At 32.3% G+C, this 19,057-nt stretch overlaps 2 protein-coding genes across 3 annotated transcripts; one reads left to right on the forward strand and one right to left on the reverse strand.

Annotated features, from left to right (window-relative positions):
- The first annotated feature begins 1,506 nt into the window (after nt 1-1,506).
- LOC101215104 (translation initiation factor eIF-2B subunit delta) lies at nt 1,507-6,468 on the forward strand. 2 transcript variants are annotated; one of them, XM_004138176.3, is made up of 7 exons: nt 1,507-2,336; nt 3,191-3,328; nt 3,675-4,018; nt 4,438-5,182; nt 5,269-5,356; nt 5,447-5,501; nt 6,000-6,468. In XM_004138176.3, the coding sequence occupies exons 1-7, from the start codon at nt 1,814-1,816 to the stop codon at nt 6,060-6,062; spliced, it is 1,956 nt and encodes a 651-aa protein (XP_004138224.3). In that variant the 5' UTR covers nt 1,507-1,813; the 3' UTR covers nt 6,063-6,468. The 2 variants fall into 2 exon arrangements, with proteins under 2 accessions (XP_004138224.3, XP_011648732.2); XM_011650430.2 differs by lacking the exon at nt 1,507-2,336 and adding an exon at nt 2,482-2,719.
- A 1,033-nt stretch (nt 6,469-7,501) lies between these two features.
- LOC101215348 (oleosin 1) lies at nt 7,502-8,442 on the reverse strand. Its single transcript, XM_004138177.3, has one exon. The coding sequence runs from the start codon at nt 8,255-8,257 to the stop codon at nt 7,805-7,807; it is 453 nt and encodes a 150-aa protein (XP_004138225.1). The 5' UTR covers nt 8,258-8,442; the 3' UTR covers nt 7,502-7,804.
- Nucleotides 8,443-19,057: the final 10,615 nt, after the last annotated feature.

Consider the following 19,057-nt stretch of genomic DNA (forward strand, 5'->3'; position numbering starts at 1 on the left):
TCCTACACACCATATTTTAGCCATAAATCAGTCAATAGTGTTTTTCAACGCTTTGAAATTGATTTGTCGTTCAATCAAATTGAAAATTTGATAGTGTGTTATTGATTCGAGGACCTTTATTGTCGACGAAGTAGATTTGTTTTAGAGTTGTATATAGTAAAATTTTATTACGTAAATGGTTGTCACTTCAAGTGATTCATTTGTACTCTATATTTCTTTTACTCTTAATGAGAACTCATTGTAGCTACTATCGAGTATAAGCATTAAGGATTATCATAGTTAGCTTACTAGTTTTTTTTAAGAAAAATTGCATCATGTGGTAAAAACATTTTTTAAAAAATAGTTTACAACATATTTTTTTATATATATTACAAATAACTAGTGACATCAAATAGTTATGATAGAGTCATCGACTTTTAAATTTGCTTATTCTCCAATTTAGAAAATGGAGGGACATTATCTATTATCATAAAAAAAATTGCTATTTTTGCTAGCGCTTTTTTTTGTAAGGAAAGTATACTTTATTCATTCATATTAGATACACACAGGATAGGATAATTGGTTTATTCTCTTAGCCAATGTTTTAAAAAATCAAGTATAAGATTTTTAATATAAAAAAATACATATAAAATATCAAGAGCTCATCTAGTAATCTATCTTTTAATAAAAAAAAATCTTGGAAAATTTAAACGTATTTTCTTTTTATTTTCTATTGATAGTTTGCATTTAAATATAAGAATTGGATTCATATTCAAATTTTAAAAACAAAAACTATTTTTAAAATTTGCCTTTTATAATTGACCAAGAATTCAACTATTTTATAAAATAAAGATAAAAACTAGTGTAAAAAATTAGTATTAGACTTCACTTTCAAAATTCATAGACCAAATACTTATAATAACCATCCATTTAAAAAAAATTAGTTTTATTTTTGAAATTTAGTTAAAAATTTAAGTTTGAAAGGATGAAAACCACTGTAAAAAGAATAATTATAAGAAAACAAGCTAAGGAAAACTATTGTTAATAAAAAACTAGAATGAGTCTTTTAAGAAATATAACTGCAAAATAGGTTCACGATTAAAAAAAATGATTCGATTAAATGAAAATTAAGAGAAAAAAGACGATGAAAAGAGAAGAAAATGGAATATTTTAAAAAATGGCCCCCTTGTTATTTAAAAGTGTAAAAAAAAGAAAAAAAAGGAGAATTTGCAAAAAGAATAATAAAATAATTCATGATAATAGAGTCTAACTATGTTTTCTAAATTGCAAACCTAACAATTTTAAAAGTAAATTACGGTTTGATGATTACTAATCATATTTGCTAAATTAACACTATCTTTTTTTCTTCATGGTAATTTCTCACAATTTTGAAGTGATAAATGACAAATAAATTTAGAAAATACAAGATTAGGAGAGATTGTTTATTGGATAACAATAACAATATAAATAAAGGTATCACTTACCTTACACCAATAAAAACTTGACCTAAAATTAAAATATTTTATAAACGAGAAGATGTGATGAAAGGTTAACGCAATTTAGGGCTAGAGACGAACATTGGTTGAATATTATATTAATTGGATTCTTATGGTGAAAGGGATTTTGTTCTAAACGCATCTTCTTCATCTACTTCTTCCAATTCAGTTGCCTATGGCGGACGCTTCTTCATAAGATCAAGCAACCAATTTCACCTTTTTTTTCTTTTTCATTTCTACAGTAAGCCCACTTCTTCTCTTTCTCTCCTCCCAATTGCAGTTTGTGGATTCTGGTATTTCCCATGCCAAATTATTCCCGGTTCCATCGTTAACTCTTCATGGATGCTCGCCGTGGCTCCCGCATCGTCAACCCCAAAGTTCGTCAGGTTGGATTCTTCACTCTCGACGCTCCTAATTCCCCCGACCGCTCCCTCTCCGGTCCCCCCAATTGTCTCCCTTCTCAACAATCCCTCTCTCCTCCCACCAATTCATTGTCTCCCGTCATGATTCCCCCTCCCCGTCATCTCTCCGACAACCTTGCATCACGTTCTGCTGTTCTTCCTGTTCCTGCTCCTGCCAATTGGAGGAATTCCACCGATCAGATCCCTGTTGGCAGTTATAACCCTTCCGAGACCCTGCTTGCGACATCCCCTATGGCGTCTCCTTCCAGTAGAACTGGGGATGAAGAGCTGGACATGTCTGAGGATTCTTCCAACTCCGTTTGGCATCGCCGGAGTGGTTCTGGGAAGATTGCCTCGAGCTTTCCTGGGGTTGGAATCCACGTGGGGGCTAAGTCGTTGGAGAACTCGCAGGCGGTGCCTCTTCAGACGTTGGAAACTAATAAGCCTGCTGGAGTTGGAGGTGATGTTGCATTTCTTTGTTGAATGGAGTTTATTAAACTCTTTCCTCTTTTTTTCTTTGATGCGGGGGGGGGGGGGGGGGGGGGGGGGAGTGTTATTTGTTCAGTCTGTGCCAATTTTGGGGGTGTACTTTTCTTTTTGAGTGACAGCATTTTAATGCTGTATTGACTTTATACATATCATTATTACGCTTTTTGCTGCTCGTTTCTTTTTCATATCAATTGGAAGATGGGGCTTGTGGCTGTGTTTTCATTTCCTGCACTTTACTGAATCCATTCGATGTCTTCTTTTTTGTTTGGATATAATCAGTCTTTACTGGCGTTGCCTAGAAGCTCTCCTATTTTCATTTAACAATTTTTTCACGCCCATCTCTTCAGATTGAAGGTCTGAATTTCTTGGTTCAGCGGTGTTACGAGCTATTTTTTGGTGTACATGGGTTGAAAGAAACTAGGATTGTGATGGGAGGGGAGAGACTTTGGTGTTTGTTGTACTGGCTATGGTTTTTTTCTTTTTCTTTTTCAATTCGTTCTCTTTCTAAACATTTCTGTTATTGTTCCTGGCTGCTATCCGTGCCAAGTGGAGTGTTTTTTTGTGCTCGTTTTCTTTTATTTATGACATTAACGATGAAACTAGCAAAACTTTACTGACTAATACTACGTTCGGTTGGAATTTGTCAACTCTTTCTGGTTCTGACATGCTTGCATGTTGTGGCTATAATACCCCATTTTGAACTCCATTGATATTGATGATTCAAAATATTTTTTGGAGTCAGGGATTAGAAAGGGGGAAATAGAATGAACTTTTACATGAATCGATCACTGGATTATTGATTTCTTATTCCTATTGCTCTTGCAGAAAAGACTGGAGGGCCATCCACGGAGGTACAGAATAGACAACCACCACCAAATTCTAAACCCCTGAAGGCAAAAACAACAAAGGCTGAAAGACGAGCTCTACAGGAGGCACAACGAGCTGCAAAAGTCTCTGCAAAAGGTTCAATTTCCATTTCAATCATTTTAGTTGTACCAGTAGGTATATGGCATGCTAATTCTTTAGAAATTGAATCTGGCTAGTAAGGAAGCACCCTTTTGAGCTAGGAAATGTGGAGGGTTTAATGGATTCAAGTTAGTGCACCGATAAGTTGAAGTGTATATATAGATATCGGTAACTCCTTGGCTTGTGCACGTAAAATTGCTACCTTTGGTTATTAATCCTAATAATTATCGTTTTCCTATTTCTTTGGATATTTATGTTATAAAATTTTTTCAAGAGCTTGATATAGTAACTAGTTCATATGTTTAATTATTTTTTGATTTATGGTTCATTGGTTAAATAAAAGGTGAGGCAAATAAGTCAGGTGCTGCTCCTGGTAAAGCTGTGAAGCAGCCTGCAGCTATGAAAGATAGCACTGCTGCACCTTCAGTTGCACCTACTGACAAAAGAGGAGGTGGTGATCGCACACTCGACAAAGAAAGGAAGAAAGATGCTCCCCCTCCACGAATGCAGTTTGATGATAAAAGCAGGGTAGAAAAGGCTAAAAAGCGAGCAGTTTTCAACCAAACTGAAGCTAGAAATAGGGTTGAATTGTTTCGCCATTTGCCACAATACGAGCAGGGAACTCAGCTTCCCGATCTTGTATCAAAGTTTTTTCAACTTGATTCCATTCATCCTGCAATTTACAAGGTGTTTTTTCTTTTCTGTTCTTTTTTTTTTTTTTTTTTTTGTTTTGTTTGGGGGGACTGGGACTGGGAATTAGCATGGAAACTTGGATTAGTGGCATGATTGGTACAGACTTGAAGAAGAATACAAATAGGAAGTTCACCAGAATGAAAAACCTCAACAAGATTCTTTGATTCGAACTTTTATGTTTACTGTTCCCATTTTGATGATGATCAATGGTAATGATTCTTTTTATTGGCCTCCAAGCATTGCAACATGTTAATTCGCATGTATGGCTTCTTTATAAGCAAGCAATTTTGTCTTTTTTTTCTGGTGAAATAATTAATTAATTGTCTCATATGCCTGTGGTAAATTTATAATATGAATGATAACTTAGCTGACTAGCTTTCATCTAATTTAGTCGCATATTTATACTTTATCAGGTTGGTTTGCAATATATGGCCAGAGACATATGCGGAGGCAATGCTCGTTGTATTGCTATGCTTCATGCATTTCAACAGGCCATCAAAGACTACTCAACTCCGCCACAGAAGTCTCTGGGTAGAGATTTAACTGCAAAAATTGGTAGCTATGTGTCCTTCTTCAATGAGTGCAGGCCACTGTCTGTTAGCATGGGAAATGCAATTAGGTTTTTGAAAAACCGCATTGCCAAATTGCCACTGAATCTTCCGGAATCCGAAGTAAAAGCTACACTTTGCTCAGATATCAATCGCTTTATCAATGAAAAGATCATAATTGCAGATGAGGTTATAGTTAGACATGCTGCCACTAAAATCAGGGATGGAGATGTTTTACTCACATATGGATCGTCATCTGCTGTAGAGATGCTTATATTATATGCTCATGAGCTAGGAAAAGAATTTCGTGTTGTGGTGGTGGATTCCCGTCCAAAACAAGAAGGGAAAGCGTTGCTTCGTAGGCTCATAGCGAGGGGCCTAAATTGCACATACACCCATATAAATGCCATTTCTTACGTGATGCACGAAGTAACACGAGTTTTTCTAGGGGCTGCTGCAGTCTTATCTAACGGAACTGTTTATTCAAGAGTGGGAACTGCAGCTGTTGCTATGGTTGCTAATGCATTCCATGTTCCAGTCTTAATCTGCTGCGAAGCCTACAAATTTCATGAAAGGGTACAGCTTGACTCAATATGTTTCAACGAATTAGGTATGTATTAAATTATCTTCTCCTGTATTTCCTTCCTGCAGAAAGGGAAGAGGGACGATGTCTGAACATTTTCAAATGTTGTGCAGGTGATCCAGATACTATCTCAAAGGTTCCCGAGAGGAAGGATATTAATGATTTGGCTGCTAAAGAACAACTGCAACTTCTAAATTTAATGTAAATGAACAGAGTGACGTATTCAGATTATTGCTCCTCATTATTGCACCTGAAGGTGATGTATTCTAACTTTGTGTTGTATTTTTCCAGGTATGACGCCACACCTTCAGATTACATCTCGATGATCGTCACAGATTATGGGATGGTGAGTTTTGTTCCATATACCTTCCTCAGGCACTTATTCAGATATATGCCATTATTCCTGCTGATTGTACTTTAGGGGTTAAATTCTTTCTGCATCTTACTCTTTTTGTATGTCTATTTCCATGATACGCTTAACTTTACACGTTTTTCTTAAAAGCTGTTCTAAATTCTAAATTTCAGAAATTTATTTTAGCATACCAAAAATAGTAGTTTTTAATGGTGTTTTTATTCCTCGTTCTATTACTATTTAGTTTTTAAAAATTGAAGTTTGAAAACGCTATGCCCGTCTATAGTTTCTTTTTGATTTGTTGACTCCAACTTCTCGTCCACACTTCTTCTTCCCCTTTACCATCTCTCTCTAGTCTCTGTACATTTTCACTCTTTTTTTTTACGTAAGAGAATTAAAACAGATCTTCAGCGGTCAGAATTGAGAAGCTGAAAATTCAGGGTTTTGCAGCCTGGACTGAAAAATTATGTTTCTTATTGTTTTGAACTGTAGATCCCACCTACAAGCGTGCCGGTGATTGTGCGGGAGTATAGGAGAGAGCACCTGTGGATATAAGGAGGTTAAGAAGGACCCTTCATTTGGAAAGAAGCTGAGGATGACCGATTGATGCTTGTTCCATGTAATCGTGCAAGAAGTAGCCGAAGCATGCTGCAAGGTCGACATTTCTTGAATCATCTTGATGCAACCTTTGTTCTACTCCTCCAGTACTCTTTTCAAATTCTGATTTTGGTAGATTAACAGTTAGCTAAAAATGCGGTTGACGCCTCTCCTTACAGTTTTCCAAGTGTTTTTCTTTTAGGAGAATATGAAGGTTGACGCCTCCCCTTACAGTTTTCCAAGTGTTCTTTTGAGGAGAATATCTAAAGTTTGATAGTTGATGTTGACATAGGAACATAATAAAATAAGTCGTGAAATTTATTGGCTTTATTTGATTCAATGAACAAGAAATTTGAAAGAAAAAGTTCAATTTATGTTAAGTGTTTTTATTTGGTTTACCGAAACACCCTCTTGATATGAGTAATTTACTGAAACATCCACATGATAGCATAGAAAAAAGCTTAGGTTATCACAATTAAATCATAGTAGTCTCGAGTTTGTTTGGAACGAGATTGAAAGTAATATGCAAGGGTCCTAAACTATTTTTAATTTGACAAATAAATAAAAAGTACAAAATAAGGGCAATCAATGATTTATAATCTCGTTTCAATAATTCTTTTGTACTACAAATATTAAAATCTTGTTTATTGTTTTACAAATTATACTTTTGTACTATAGCTTTTGCTTGCTTGCTTTCGCATTTTTCCAATCCCAATTTTTAGAGCTGTTACTTGCACAATAGGGAAAAACCAAATAGAATGAGTCGACATTTTTTCACAACTGCAATGTAAATCTTTTGAAAATTGTGGTACTTGAGATTCCCTATCTTGGAGATGAAAGTAAATCATTCAAAATCACTTTTTACTCTTGATTATTTTGATGGAACAAAATCATTTTTAAGTTAAAAAGCATGTCAAAAAATATAATTATGTTCCTTAAACTAAACATAATAGAAATGAAAATAAACCTAACAATATATATTTATATGCCAGAATATATAGTTCAAATGTTTCACACAATTATTTCCAAATGTTTAGACTTCAATATTATAAAACATATACATTATTGCCTACCCAAATATAAGATTTCAAATTAGGGCGGATTAACCTGTTTATATAAGTCCCTTCAAATTATACAAGCACATAATAAAATTCCTCATGAAGCTTGAACAACTAATGTTATCGATAGACGATTAAGGTAAAACCCGGCCAACGATAATCTAGTTGAACCCAAAGGAGAGAATTAATCCTCCCCTTTTCTATTTACACTGTTATATAACTCCTTCAGATTATACAAGCACATAATAAAAATGAGATTGATAGAAGGTATCGATAAGTAGTTGAACCCAAAGGAGATAATAATCCTCCCCACAGCAAATCTCATAATCACACCCAAGAGAAAAAAAGATGTCTATTTGATTCCAATCTCAATTTATTTAAAAGGAAAAAGAAAAGAATAATCCTCAATAGTGTTTAGAATTATTCTCATGCATACAATAATATAACATACCAAAAATCTCCTCCTTCCTCTTAACTATCATATGAAAACCCAAACACAAGAACATACAAAATACAAATTAAAACCAGTTCAAAGAACTCAGCTTGATCTCAACTGGCCTCAAGCAACAAAAGAAAGAAAACCAAAACATGAATTTATATAGCCGCAAGTACTAAAAATATATCATAATTAATCAAATGAAATTATGCTCCCGGAGCTGCATCTTTCACCTTACTTTGCAAATACCCTCCATACTCTCTAGCATAATCCTTCACATGGCTCGCCGTGTCATAGATTCGGCGACTTGCATACTCGAGCCGGTCTGATCCAGGTGGGTGCATGCCTTTAAAGTACTTATAAGCCCACGACAATCCCGCAGCTGTGGCGAGTGCAAGACCGGCGAGGGACAAGACACCGGCAGTGGCGAGGAAGAGGAAAAAGGCAACAGGGAGCCAAATGGGGGAGGTGAGAAGGAGGAAGGGGGTGAGGAAAATGAAGGCGAGGACGGCGGCGGTGAGAGTGAGGCCGGTGAGGAAAATGAGAATGGAAGCGGAGATGAAGAGGGTGAGGAAGCCGAGGAGTTGAGGGGAGTTAGGGGCGTGGTACTGGATGCGGCGGAGGAGAGAGGCGGGGGTGGGAGAGCGGTCGTCGGCCATGGGTGATGAAGGTGGAGAGAAGGAGATGAATATTATTGAAATGGAAAAAGATGATTAAGAGAAATGAGGAGTGAGTATAGGGTTTTGAGAACAGGTGGGGAAAGGAGAGGACATGCAATGAAGGTACGTGGTGGGAATATAGATATGTATGGCCTACACATATGGGTGCCCATGGCTGACCATTTCTTTTGCATTAGTTCTATTTTAGTTCCTACAAATATATATCGTTAAGTCTTAACGTTCCTCTTTTCCTATAAATAGAGATTTTTTTTTATGAATTTTTAAAATTTTAAAATTCAATTGTGCTATTTGGAAAATTTGAGAAATTCCATATATTTACTATTTTTTTGTTATTTTATTTATATATATTTTCTCAATAATCATGTTTTCATCTCATTCTTGTAATAGTTGGCTTCGACTATAATTCATGATATATATATATATATATTCTTTTGAACGGTCACAAAAAATGTTAAAGTTCAATTTCAATTCAATATTTTGAAAAAACGTACTTGATATTGAAGTTTAAAAATGTGATATTGGTTCAACTTCAAACTTTACAAATTTGCACATAATCTCCACTTTTATAAGGACAATATTAAAAAATAATAATAACACCTAGGTATAGCGTAGCATCTCTTCTAACTTATTTAAAAAAATTATTAAAATATTAAATATATATATAATTTGTTACGATGAGAAATTAAAATAGAATAATTTAGTGAAATGTAATAATAATTTTTTAAAAAAAATACAAAATTATTAGAGAAATTGTCATAAATAAAATAAAAGAGAATTAAAATTATTTATATAATATATATAAATATATATAAAAAGTCAAATGTGTTATAGAGAATATATTATAGTTTGTAAAGAGTTTATTTGCTATATTTAGAAATGACCGTAAATAGTTCCTAGAGCTAATGCACAACGATAGCTAAGAGAGTAGTAATTAAGCAATTTCCATAAAAGTTAGGGTCGCAATAACGGTAAAATTAAATCAAGATCTACCAACTAATTAATGTTAATTATTATTTGATTAACATGTGTCATCATGAAGTCCCTAAAGTTTAAACTAAATGATATATATATATATATATAGTCCTTTTCCAAGTAAGTAAATGAGTTTAAATTCCCAATGTTCATCCAAAACCATTGCTCCAACAAAGATAAATATAAAGATTCAGATTCCCGAGATGAAAATCATTTTCAAATTTTTATATAACAATAATAATAATATTCATTTTCTCTTATTTATCTAAATTTCTATCTTTTACTTTTGTAGTTTGTTTTTTCGAGAGATAAAGACACCATGATGCTTTTGGTCACGTTTATGTTTATTTGGTGCACCAAATTTTAAAACACATGCTTTAGTTCTTGGCACTTGTAAACTACTTCTAAATAGTTTCTTATTTAACTCTAAGTTAACGAAATGTTAAATGTTAATTTATTTGATTAACTTATCATCATGTTATGTCTCTAAAATTTAAGGTTTATGTTTATTTGATTCACGTAATTTCAAACACTAGCACTTTATAAGTTACTCAAGCTTGCAAAATACTTATAAATGGTTCATGATCTAACTTTAAGTCAATTGAATGCTTATTTAAAAGTTGACAATCATTCACAACGGATAATCGTTCTTTGTGTTCTTCGATTCATACCAAATATATACGAGCCATGTCGTTCAAGCAAACTCCATCTTCACTCTAGCACAACAAGCCTTCCATCCGTCGTTGTATTGTTCCGACCAGCTGCTGGAGACGTAAATGAACAAAATGATGCAAGTTCATATCAAATCAGGTTGTCAAATTACAACGCCACTTAGCCAAGCTCTAATTTGAAAACAAATAATTTTGCTTTTCTCAGTAAGTTTTGGCTTCCATAGGATTGGCAACTAATTATGGAATTCTTATATTTAGAAAATTTGTGATTGGAATCGGTGTCAGATATACTCTGATGATAGCAACGATTTACACGATGGAGGTTGCTCCGACTTTGGATGTGCTATTAACAATGCATTTAAATGAGTTTTGAATATATTTTTTTTGTTGAAAATTTGCATCAAATGACAAAAACATTTGAAAAAAACAAAAACTTACATCACCTATTTTTTGCATATTAGTGATATCGTCTATCAAACGGTAATTATAGGGTTATTGGAGGACTATCAGATAATAATAATAAGTTTATCGACTTTTAAATTTTATACTTTTGTAGTTCAAAAAATGTAGTGACATAAACTCTATTATCGTAAATTTCCTTTGTTATTTTTGGAAGAGTCTCTATTTTGTTACCTTGTTAAACCCCCGTACTTTTGAAAAAAATTATGAGTTTGATTGAGAGGTATGTTTCAACGCACTTTGTAACGGTTTGTGAAAATGAGTGTGTGAGGAAGTCGTGGCATGCATGAAAAAATAGTTTTTGGTTCAACGGGAAAATGGGAAGAAACCATGACAGAACATGGTTTAAGATAAATTTCAACTTTTTTATTTTATTTTAGTTTTTAAAATTAACTTAGAGTTTAGGGTTGTCAACTCCTCAAATAAATTAATTAACTTTCATGTCACCACGTAACGATTTGATAAACATTCTATTAACTTAAAGTTAGATCAATGATTATTTAAAAGTATTTTGTGAGATTAACATGCTTGTTTTAAAATTTTAGATATCAAATAAACATCAACTTCAAACCTCGCATGAACATGAACACATGCAAGTTCTTTATTTTTTTATTATTTTATTTAACTTCTTCGGTCAAAAGCCCAATTGAATATTTTGGCCGATAAATGGGCTGTTTACTCGGGTTGGTCTTGTAAGTTATTGGGCTAAAGGCCTAAGTTGGCCCATTGATCTTGACATTCTAGATTTCCAAATGTGTTATAGCTTAGAAAAGGTCAAAAGTACTTGTATAAAAAGCTTAATAGCATATACATTTTTCAACTAAAAAAAAGAGAACTTTTGAAAATAACAAAATCAAAAAGTTAAAACACAACCACCTTTTGGAAAATGGCATGTTTGAATCTTATACATATTACCTAGTAAAATATGGTCCACTTGTCTTATAGTTATATATATATATATATATATATAGTATATGACTGGGTCTAACATTAGTATCCTTATCCTTTCATAAGCATGCATGGTCATGGTTTTGGTCAAAGGGTATACAAATATGTGTTAACAATTACTTTCACAAACATAACCTTGTTTTTATACTCAATCCCTTAGGTAATAGTTATTACTATACCCACTTTTAATTAATATATATCTATATAGTAAAACAAAAAAGAAATAATTCATATTTAATTTAAATTAACTAAAATTCAAGATGAACTAGTAAAATATACTTATTCATTGAAATGAACATCACCCATTGGAGTATTAGAAGAAATTATTGAAGATATCCAAGTTTCATACTCCTAATTGTACTAAATAAATCAATGTGAGTTTAGTTCGATTAATAATAGAAAATACATGTTACCCATCAACATGTTGTAATTTGAAAGACGATAAAAAATTTAATCACCGCAAATAATGTTTCAAAATTGATATAGTTTATAGTAATTAATGTGACAATGATATGATATTTTAGTCTATAAACACACCAACATGCATAGTCCAAGTTTTGGAAACTATAAAGGCATTTCATGTTTTTTTTTCTCTTTTTATTTTTTAAAATTGATTATATAAAAAGGGTGGACTCTTTGAAGTCTTTGTGCCCAAAAAATGAGTCACCATTTATGGATCAAAAGAAAAATGAATGTTTGAAGGGTTCAGAGGCTTTATGTCCTTAATGAATGTGACAATGACTAAAATGCAATTTTTTCAAAAACCATATTTGCATTATTTATATTCATAAGGTGTTGACATTTTTGGAAAAAAAAAAATAGACTACAAATATTTCCATGGAATAATTTAACAGCCCAAGGTACAATGACTTCTTTTCCATTTATGTTTTATACTACTTTTAAATTCATTTCTTAGTAGAAGAATTTAAGATTATTGAGAAATCTTGGTAGAGACAAATACACATGCAATTAATAATGTATTGTATCATACTAAAATCATCATAAATTAGTTTTTTCCCCTTAAAAAACCACAATTACAAACGTATAAAAAAATTATTCATAAGGGTTTTACTTAAAATTTGATGAAAAAAAAAAAAAAAACTCTGGGAGTAACAATTCCAAAATATTACTCTAATTTGAAAAAAAAATAAACATATAAAATTTCAATAATTGTAAAAAAAAAAAATGTACCTTGCCTTAAATAAAAAAGAAAATGAGAAGTTAATAGGTTCAAATTCAAGACAATCAAATAAGGGTTGAACCATTAAAACACTTTAAATTTTTATTAATAAATGAATGATACATATAGATACAAAATTGAGGAGAGACTTAAAATTATTACTACATATTCCACTACTAATTACAAAAATAGACGATCATACACCATCGACTAACAATAAAACGATAGATTGAGGTATGCCCAAATCGATCTAGTTTACTAAACACACACTTACATTTAAAAAAAAAATCACTAATTTATCTAATTTAGCCAAAAAAAATTTACAACTAAATAAAAATTTAAAAAGACATTAAACACAAAATAATAATAATAGAATGACAACACGGTTTAGGGTTGAGATTTTCTGAGAAGGTAACCGGGTAAAGGACTGGCACGTGGCGAACGGAGAGGGGGTTCGTCCATCTTCTGGCCGTTACTATCGTAATATATTGCACCCGAAAAATCCAACGGTTGACATTTGTCCCCCATCAAGATCCCTCTTTGCCATACCCCACCCTGGCCCCACTTTTCTTCTTCTTCCTCCTCCTCCTCCTCCTCAACCGGGCGGCCGGTCCTTTTCTTGTGAACCAAACTCATCGCCGATTGGCTTATTGTCTTCAGCATCTTCTTCGGCCGGGCCAACGGTGACCTCGGACTCGGGTGACTCGGGTGGTCTTGACTGGGCTTGAATTTAAGTTTTTTGGTGAGTAGAGCGGCTTTTTTGGCGCAGAGAGCTGCTAGAGCTGCGACGGAGCCGCGGAGGCCGGTGGAGGGGGTTTTTGCGGTTCTGCCGGAATCGGGGGTGGGAGGATGATCGGGAGTGGAGAAGAGCATTGTGGATTTGTGGGGGGGATTTTTGAAATGTGAAATTGAAATTGATTGTGTGGATGAATGATTATAAAAAGAGTGATGGAAATGGAAGGAGGATGGAAATTAGTTGACTAGTAATCGATTTGAAAAATAAAAACGAGGTCTTCGGTTTTGACTTTTGAAGTTGGACTTAGCAACCTTTTTAGTTATACTTCAAATAATACAAACTTTTTTAAATTATATATTTAAACAATCTATTCCGAACACACACTTATTCTCGCTAAATTAGGGCCACACATATTATTTGTTTAGAACTTCGTTAATATTTCTCGTTTTTGTTAAATTCTTCAAGAGAAACAAATTTTACTCATGTTATTGCAACATTAACTTCCTTTCTTGATTGTACTTTGATCTATAAATAAGTCTTTCTCCAGAGATCATTATTGTCTTATTTTGAGGAGGTTATTTTGTTTTACTATTTAACTAAAAATGTGTTAAATCTAAAAAAAATGATAGTAAATCAACATGCAAATGGGTTGATTCAATTCTTATTTTCGTTTTATTATTTATTAAAAAACTATAAAATTAAAGGCAACCATCTAAAATGGATATAGATTGGTTTGTTATGGTATCTTTCTAGTAGTTCATATATAAGTCGTAGTCACTTTCATTTTCATGCATTGTCGAGTGTTTTTAGTTGTTTTTTTTTTTCAAAAATTGACTTACCTGTCTTATTCTTAGAAGGCTAATATTAGATAGACAAATCACAAACAAAACTTCTATCAAAATATATTTTTACGTAAATAAAATATTTCAATAGTAAAAGGAGTTTGTGGAAGGTAACCAAACAAGTTTTTTTTTGGAATGGAGAATTTGGATGAAAGCCCAAAAGGAAATGGTAGGCTACCTTCCATTAATTCATTGCCCCCAAAGATTCTATAAAATGTGAGTAATTAAGTAAGAAGTCATTAAATCTTTTGAAAAAAAAAAAAACGATTTGTTTTTAAATTTATAATTTGTATCGTGATAAAGTCGACTTAGACGACTTAGACACGGTTCAACCAATTAAGATATAATTGAAACTTTTCGCTGTAATGTACAGTTTAGGAAAGACGATTCTATTTTTTCTTTTTCACAAAGTAAACAAAAGATTTTAGTTTTTGATGGAGATGTTAGTTTTGACTATTTCTATATCACTTTGGTTTGTGTATTTGAGATCAAATTTGGGTTTATAATAAAAGCAATGATGAAATTTCAATATTCTTTTAAATCAGGTAGTTAAATCGTACCCAATTGCATGGCTTCTTCTAAACTTAATTTTATTTCTAATAGACTTTCTATCTATTTTTTTAAATAAAAAAACCATCTTGAATTTAAAAAGTTTGACTTTGTAGATTAAAATATATTAATCAATTAAAGATAAACAAACAGCAAATTTCACGTATGATATTAGAGACGAATAAAGATATATTTAGGAAATCTTTTTGTTTGGTAATTTGACAAATGGTCTTTTGATATTTACAACAACTATTTTAAAACTTCTATATCCCATAGATTTTGTTATATTTATAATTTTAAAAAGATGGTTATATGTTTAATTGTTTTGAATTTAGTTACTATGTTTGCAAAATATCCCTAAATTTAGACCATTTTGAAAATAAGTTTTGAATGTGTTATTTGCTATCTAAATATCCATATTAGTTTGGACTGTGGTGAAAGAAAGAACGAGCCCAAGGGCTAATAATGTGGGCTTGGGTCAGCTGTGTCTCACTAACTAGAATTTAACAACAAAGGCTGGCCCATTGGGCTTTTGTAGGGCTTGTGATGATGGTGGACTGGTCCACAACGTTGAAGTGCAACGAATATGATGAACTTCAAGGGAGTCGGATAGGTCACACCGTCAATTGGATTTGAGCAGGGATGGTGATTTTGTGTTACAATGAAAAATTTTACTTAAGCAAATATTTATTAATGTTTTATTTAAAATATGCATTTCAAAAGTTTCCTTTCTAAACTCATACATTCATTCATGGATTTGGACACCAACAACATTCAAATTTTGGAATGAGTGAGGAGATTGATAAATATAGATTTGTCGATATTTTCACACATGCAGGTGCCGCTGTCGTTCGTCGGGTTGGTGAGGAGGGGAGAAGAATATAATTTTTTTTTTTGTTAAACCGTTTCTTTGTATGCTAAACTTTCCAAAACTAGAACCGTTTAAAAGCTAATTATATTTATTAATTGGTTCAGTTTTTCTTTTGTCATTAATCTTACTGTTGGAGTCTCACCATGCTCACTATATATATTGTCTCATTTGTCTATTCTAAAACACACAGAAAATAACACAATGATTTCGTTTTCTTCCAAAATTCTCTCTCAGTGTAACGAATGTTAGAGTATATGTTTGAGTGTTGTGAATTTCAATTAGTTTTAGTGCAAAACTAATTGAAGAACGAGACTGTTTTATCCTGGAAACGATCGAGCGATCAAACATGTTTACACAAAAAGAGCAGAGTCATGAAACGTCTTAAAGAGAGCGAGATATGCAGATCGATCATTTTTATAACATGTTTATGTTTTGTAGTGTGTGTTTTGACCATTAGGCGTTTTGATCGATCAGTAGGCGAGATCAAGTTGGTGAGGTGATAATAGGCGTTTAATCATTTGGCATCTTAACCAATCGTGATACTAGTACCTTATGCAAGATACAAGGTAATGAAGCACGTGTTCTATCTAACCGTTAAGGCTTCTCAACGCATCACTCCTTCTGAACGAAGTGCTACAACATTTTGGAAAGTAAACAATCGCAGAATAATCCTTTGAAAAAATGAAAGCTAATTCCAAGAGGAATTCGAATACCATTGTCGGAATAAGCTCATGATTATTTTTATTTATCAGGTACTTCTGACGTGTATAGTCATTCCTCACAATTTCTGTTTTAGTAGGTGTGTTTTAGCATTGAGTGAAGTCGATTCAATTTCTTTCATCTTTGGGATCAAATTCGACTTTGAAATATTAGAGTAGGTGATCTAGAAAGGTTCGATGTTTAAAATTCCATTATTTTATTTTTGATTAAACTTGATTTGACCTTGTTCGTCGATGACTCATTTGAGCAATACAAGAACAAACTTAGTAACATCAAATCCTTCCTAATAGGGTATTCACAAACATAACATATAGGATCCCCGAATATCAAAATGACTCAGGAAACTAAAAGCAAGGCACCCCGACCTAGCTATTTATCATGAGATGCCACAAAACAGCAAAATGTCATTAGATAATCAACCTTTTGTCCACAACGAAAAACCAATTGATGGAATAAGCTCTTGACAATAAACATTATTTCTATCATCCAATATAACCCAATCTCCCACACAAGCCTAGAGTGAAATCAACCAAAAAAATTTGAAGGAATTCATTCACTCATAATTGATCGACCGTTGAAAATCCAGCCATCCCCAAATGGGTACAAGACTCGTTCAAATTTTCTAACCCCTAATACATCAATTGCATGCCGAGTGGACTGATCCACAACCCATATACTAGATCTTCGTACTCTTCTCCTTTCTCAACAAAATAGGTTACGAATATTTTAACAAGCTTGATCTCAATAATTATTGTAACTAATTTAAATATCAAGTCAAACATAATTATATGTAAAAGTGAAAGTGAGCATAATTTTACTAACTCTTTACCTTTCTCCCTGTACTAAACAAATTTTAGAAATTGGATCAACACAAACCTCTCTAATTAACTTTTAGATACAGAAAAATAAAGACTATTCATTAATTTTTTGTTAGTTAGAATGTCTCTATATATATATATATGTGTTTGATTGCATTCTTACATTCAAAGAGGATCCAAAGTGATTATTATTATTTTTTTCCATAAATCCTCAAGTGGTAAGTTTATTACATGAAAAATAAACCAATATTATTATTACTTTAATTGGGAAAGTCAAACCCTTTTGAAAATCTCTCATCACAAATATTAATTTCATCATAAATTTCATCACTATTACAACTAATAATCTTAATTTATTAATTAAACTTCCTCTAATTCCCCTTGTTTTCAGCAACGTGCCGTGTCCTCACATCCATTTCTTCTTCCTTCGTTTTTAATAATGCAAACACATTTCCCTCTCCTTTTATAATTCATTCATTTTTTTTTAATTTCATGCATAGAATAATATTATTCAAGTGTTAGATGTAATCGACCTTAATTAATAAATCACATATTAAACTCATCGATTTTTATTCAATTTCCAATTATTTCATGATTTTGAAAGGCAATATTAACAAAAAATAAAAAAAATAATAATAATTAATCAATTAGGATATGAAACAATGAATTTGTTCTTCTAATTTAGCTCTGTAAATTACATTAATTCTCGTACAAATGAGATTTTGAATTTCGACAATTATAAGGAAAAAACGATATACACATACATATATATATAATGTTTTGCTTCCCTTTCTTTTCTTTGGAAGTTATTTTTTTTTTTCACTTCTCTCTTTAATGAAGAATTGAAGAAAGATGATTACAACACGAATACACATAATAATGATTTGATTAGAATATTAAACAAAAAAAAAAAAAAAAAGGAAAAAAAGAAACCTCTTTGAATCTCAATGGTGCAATGGATTTGGACCAGTTGGGACGAGGCGTTTTTCGACGCCATATCGAGGATCAATCTCGGTTCCAACCTCGGGAGAATCAGTGCGATGGTGGTGACGGTGGTGACGGTGATGGTGGTGGTGATGAGGATGATTATCAACATGGAGATGTTGGAGAAAGAGAGTGAAATCAAATTTAGAAGAGGTCATAAGTTTTCTGTTGGGAGAAAAAGAGGAGATTTTGGAAAGATTGTTGTGATGATTATGAGTAGAAAGTTGATGAAAAAGGATAGCTGAAAAGGAAAGAAAGATGAGAAAGAAGGAAAAGAATTTGAAGAGGTTTACAGGCATAATTATTATGGTTAAGAATAAAAGGGAGAGGGAAATGGAGGGGGAAAGGACACTGCATGGGAGAGGGAAAAGGAAGAAGAAGAAGCAGAAGAAGAAGAAGAAAGGATTAAGAAAAATGAAGATTATTATTATTATTATTATTAATTAGTATAAGAAATATTGGAATAGAAAAAGGTTGAGAAGGTTGACATTGGACAGTGATTGCTTCCATGAGAAGAGATAGAAATAGAAATAGAGATAGAGAGAGAAGAAGGGGACAGGAGTGTGTGAAGAATTCTTGTTTCAATGAGAACTTCCTTTGCGTTAAAGGAACAAAGCCTCATTTAAAGCATATTGTCAAACTTCTCATTATAATATTCCCAAAAATCCAGAGTGATAGAGAGAAATTTATCTATTTTTTTTATAAAATATTAAAAATGCAGTTATCTATGTTAAAAAAATACATGAAAAAAAATACATCCAAGTCGTGAGGTTTAGTATTGTGAAAGGAATCTATGTCTTTAAAAATATACTATTTCTGTTTCATAGTTCTTTCTTGATATAATTCTTATGAAAAAGATTAACATTTCAATGATTTGAAGTTAAGTTTAAGTTTTGTAGTATTCAATTTTAAGTCTAAAAAATTTTATGTGGTTTCAAAAAAAAAACTTTTCAATTTAGTTGAATAGGTATACGAAAATTCACATATTTGTTTAATACGTGTTTTGACCTATATTCATGGGTCTCTTGT

The sequence above is a fragment of the Cucumis sativus genome, chromosome 1 (genome assembly GCF_000004075.3).
Source record: "Cucumis sativus cultivar 9930 chromosome 1, Cucumber_9930_V3, whole genome shotgun sequence".
NCBI classification, from domain to species: Eukaryota; Viridiplantae; Streptophyta; class Magnoliopsida; order Cucurbitales; family Cucurbitaceae; genus Cucumis; species Cucumis sativus.

Bases quoted from the DNA above. Each gene is read 5' to 3' on its own strand.
- LOC101215348 (XM_004138177.3), bottom strand. From the start codon at position 8,257: ATGGCCGACGACCGCTCTCCCACCCCCGCCTCTCTCCTCCGCCGCATC.
- LOC101215104 (XM_004138176.3), top strand. From the start codon at position 1,814: ATGGATGCTCGCCGTGGCTCCCGCATCGTCAACCCCAAAGTTCGTCAG. The intron at 4,019-4,437 runs GTGTTTTTTCTT...ATACTTTATCAG, and splicing joins TTCATCCTGCAATTTACAAG to GTTGGTTTGCAATATATGGC. The intron at 5,502-5,999 runs GTGAGTTTTGTT...TTTGAACTGTAG, and splicing joins TCGTCACAGATTATGGGATG to ATCCCACCTACAAGCGTGCC.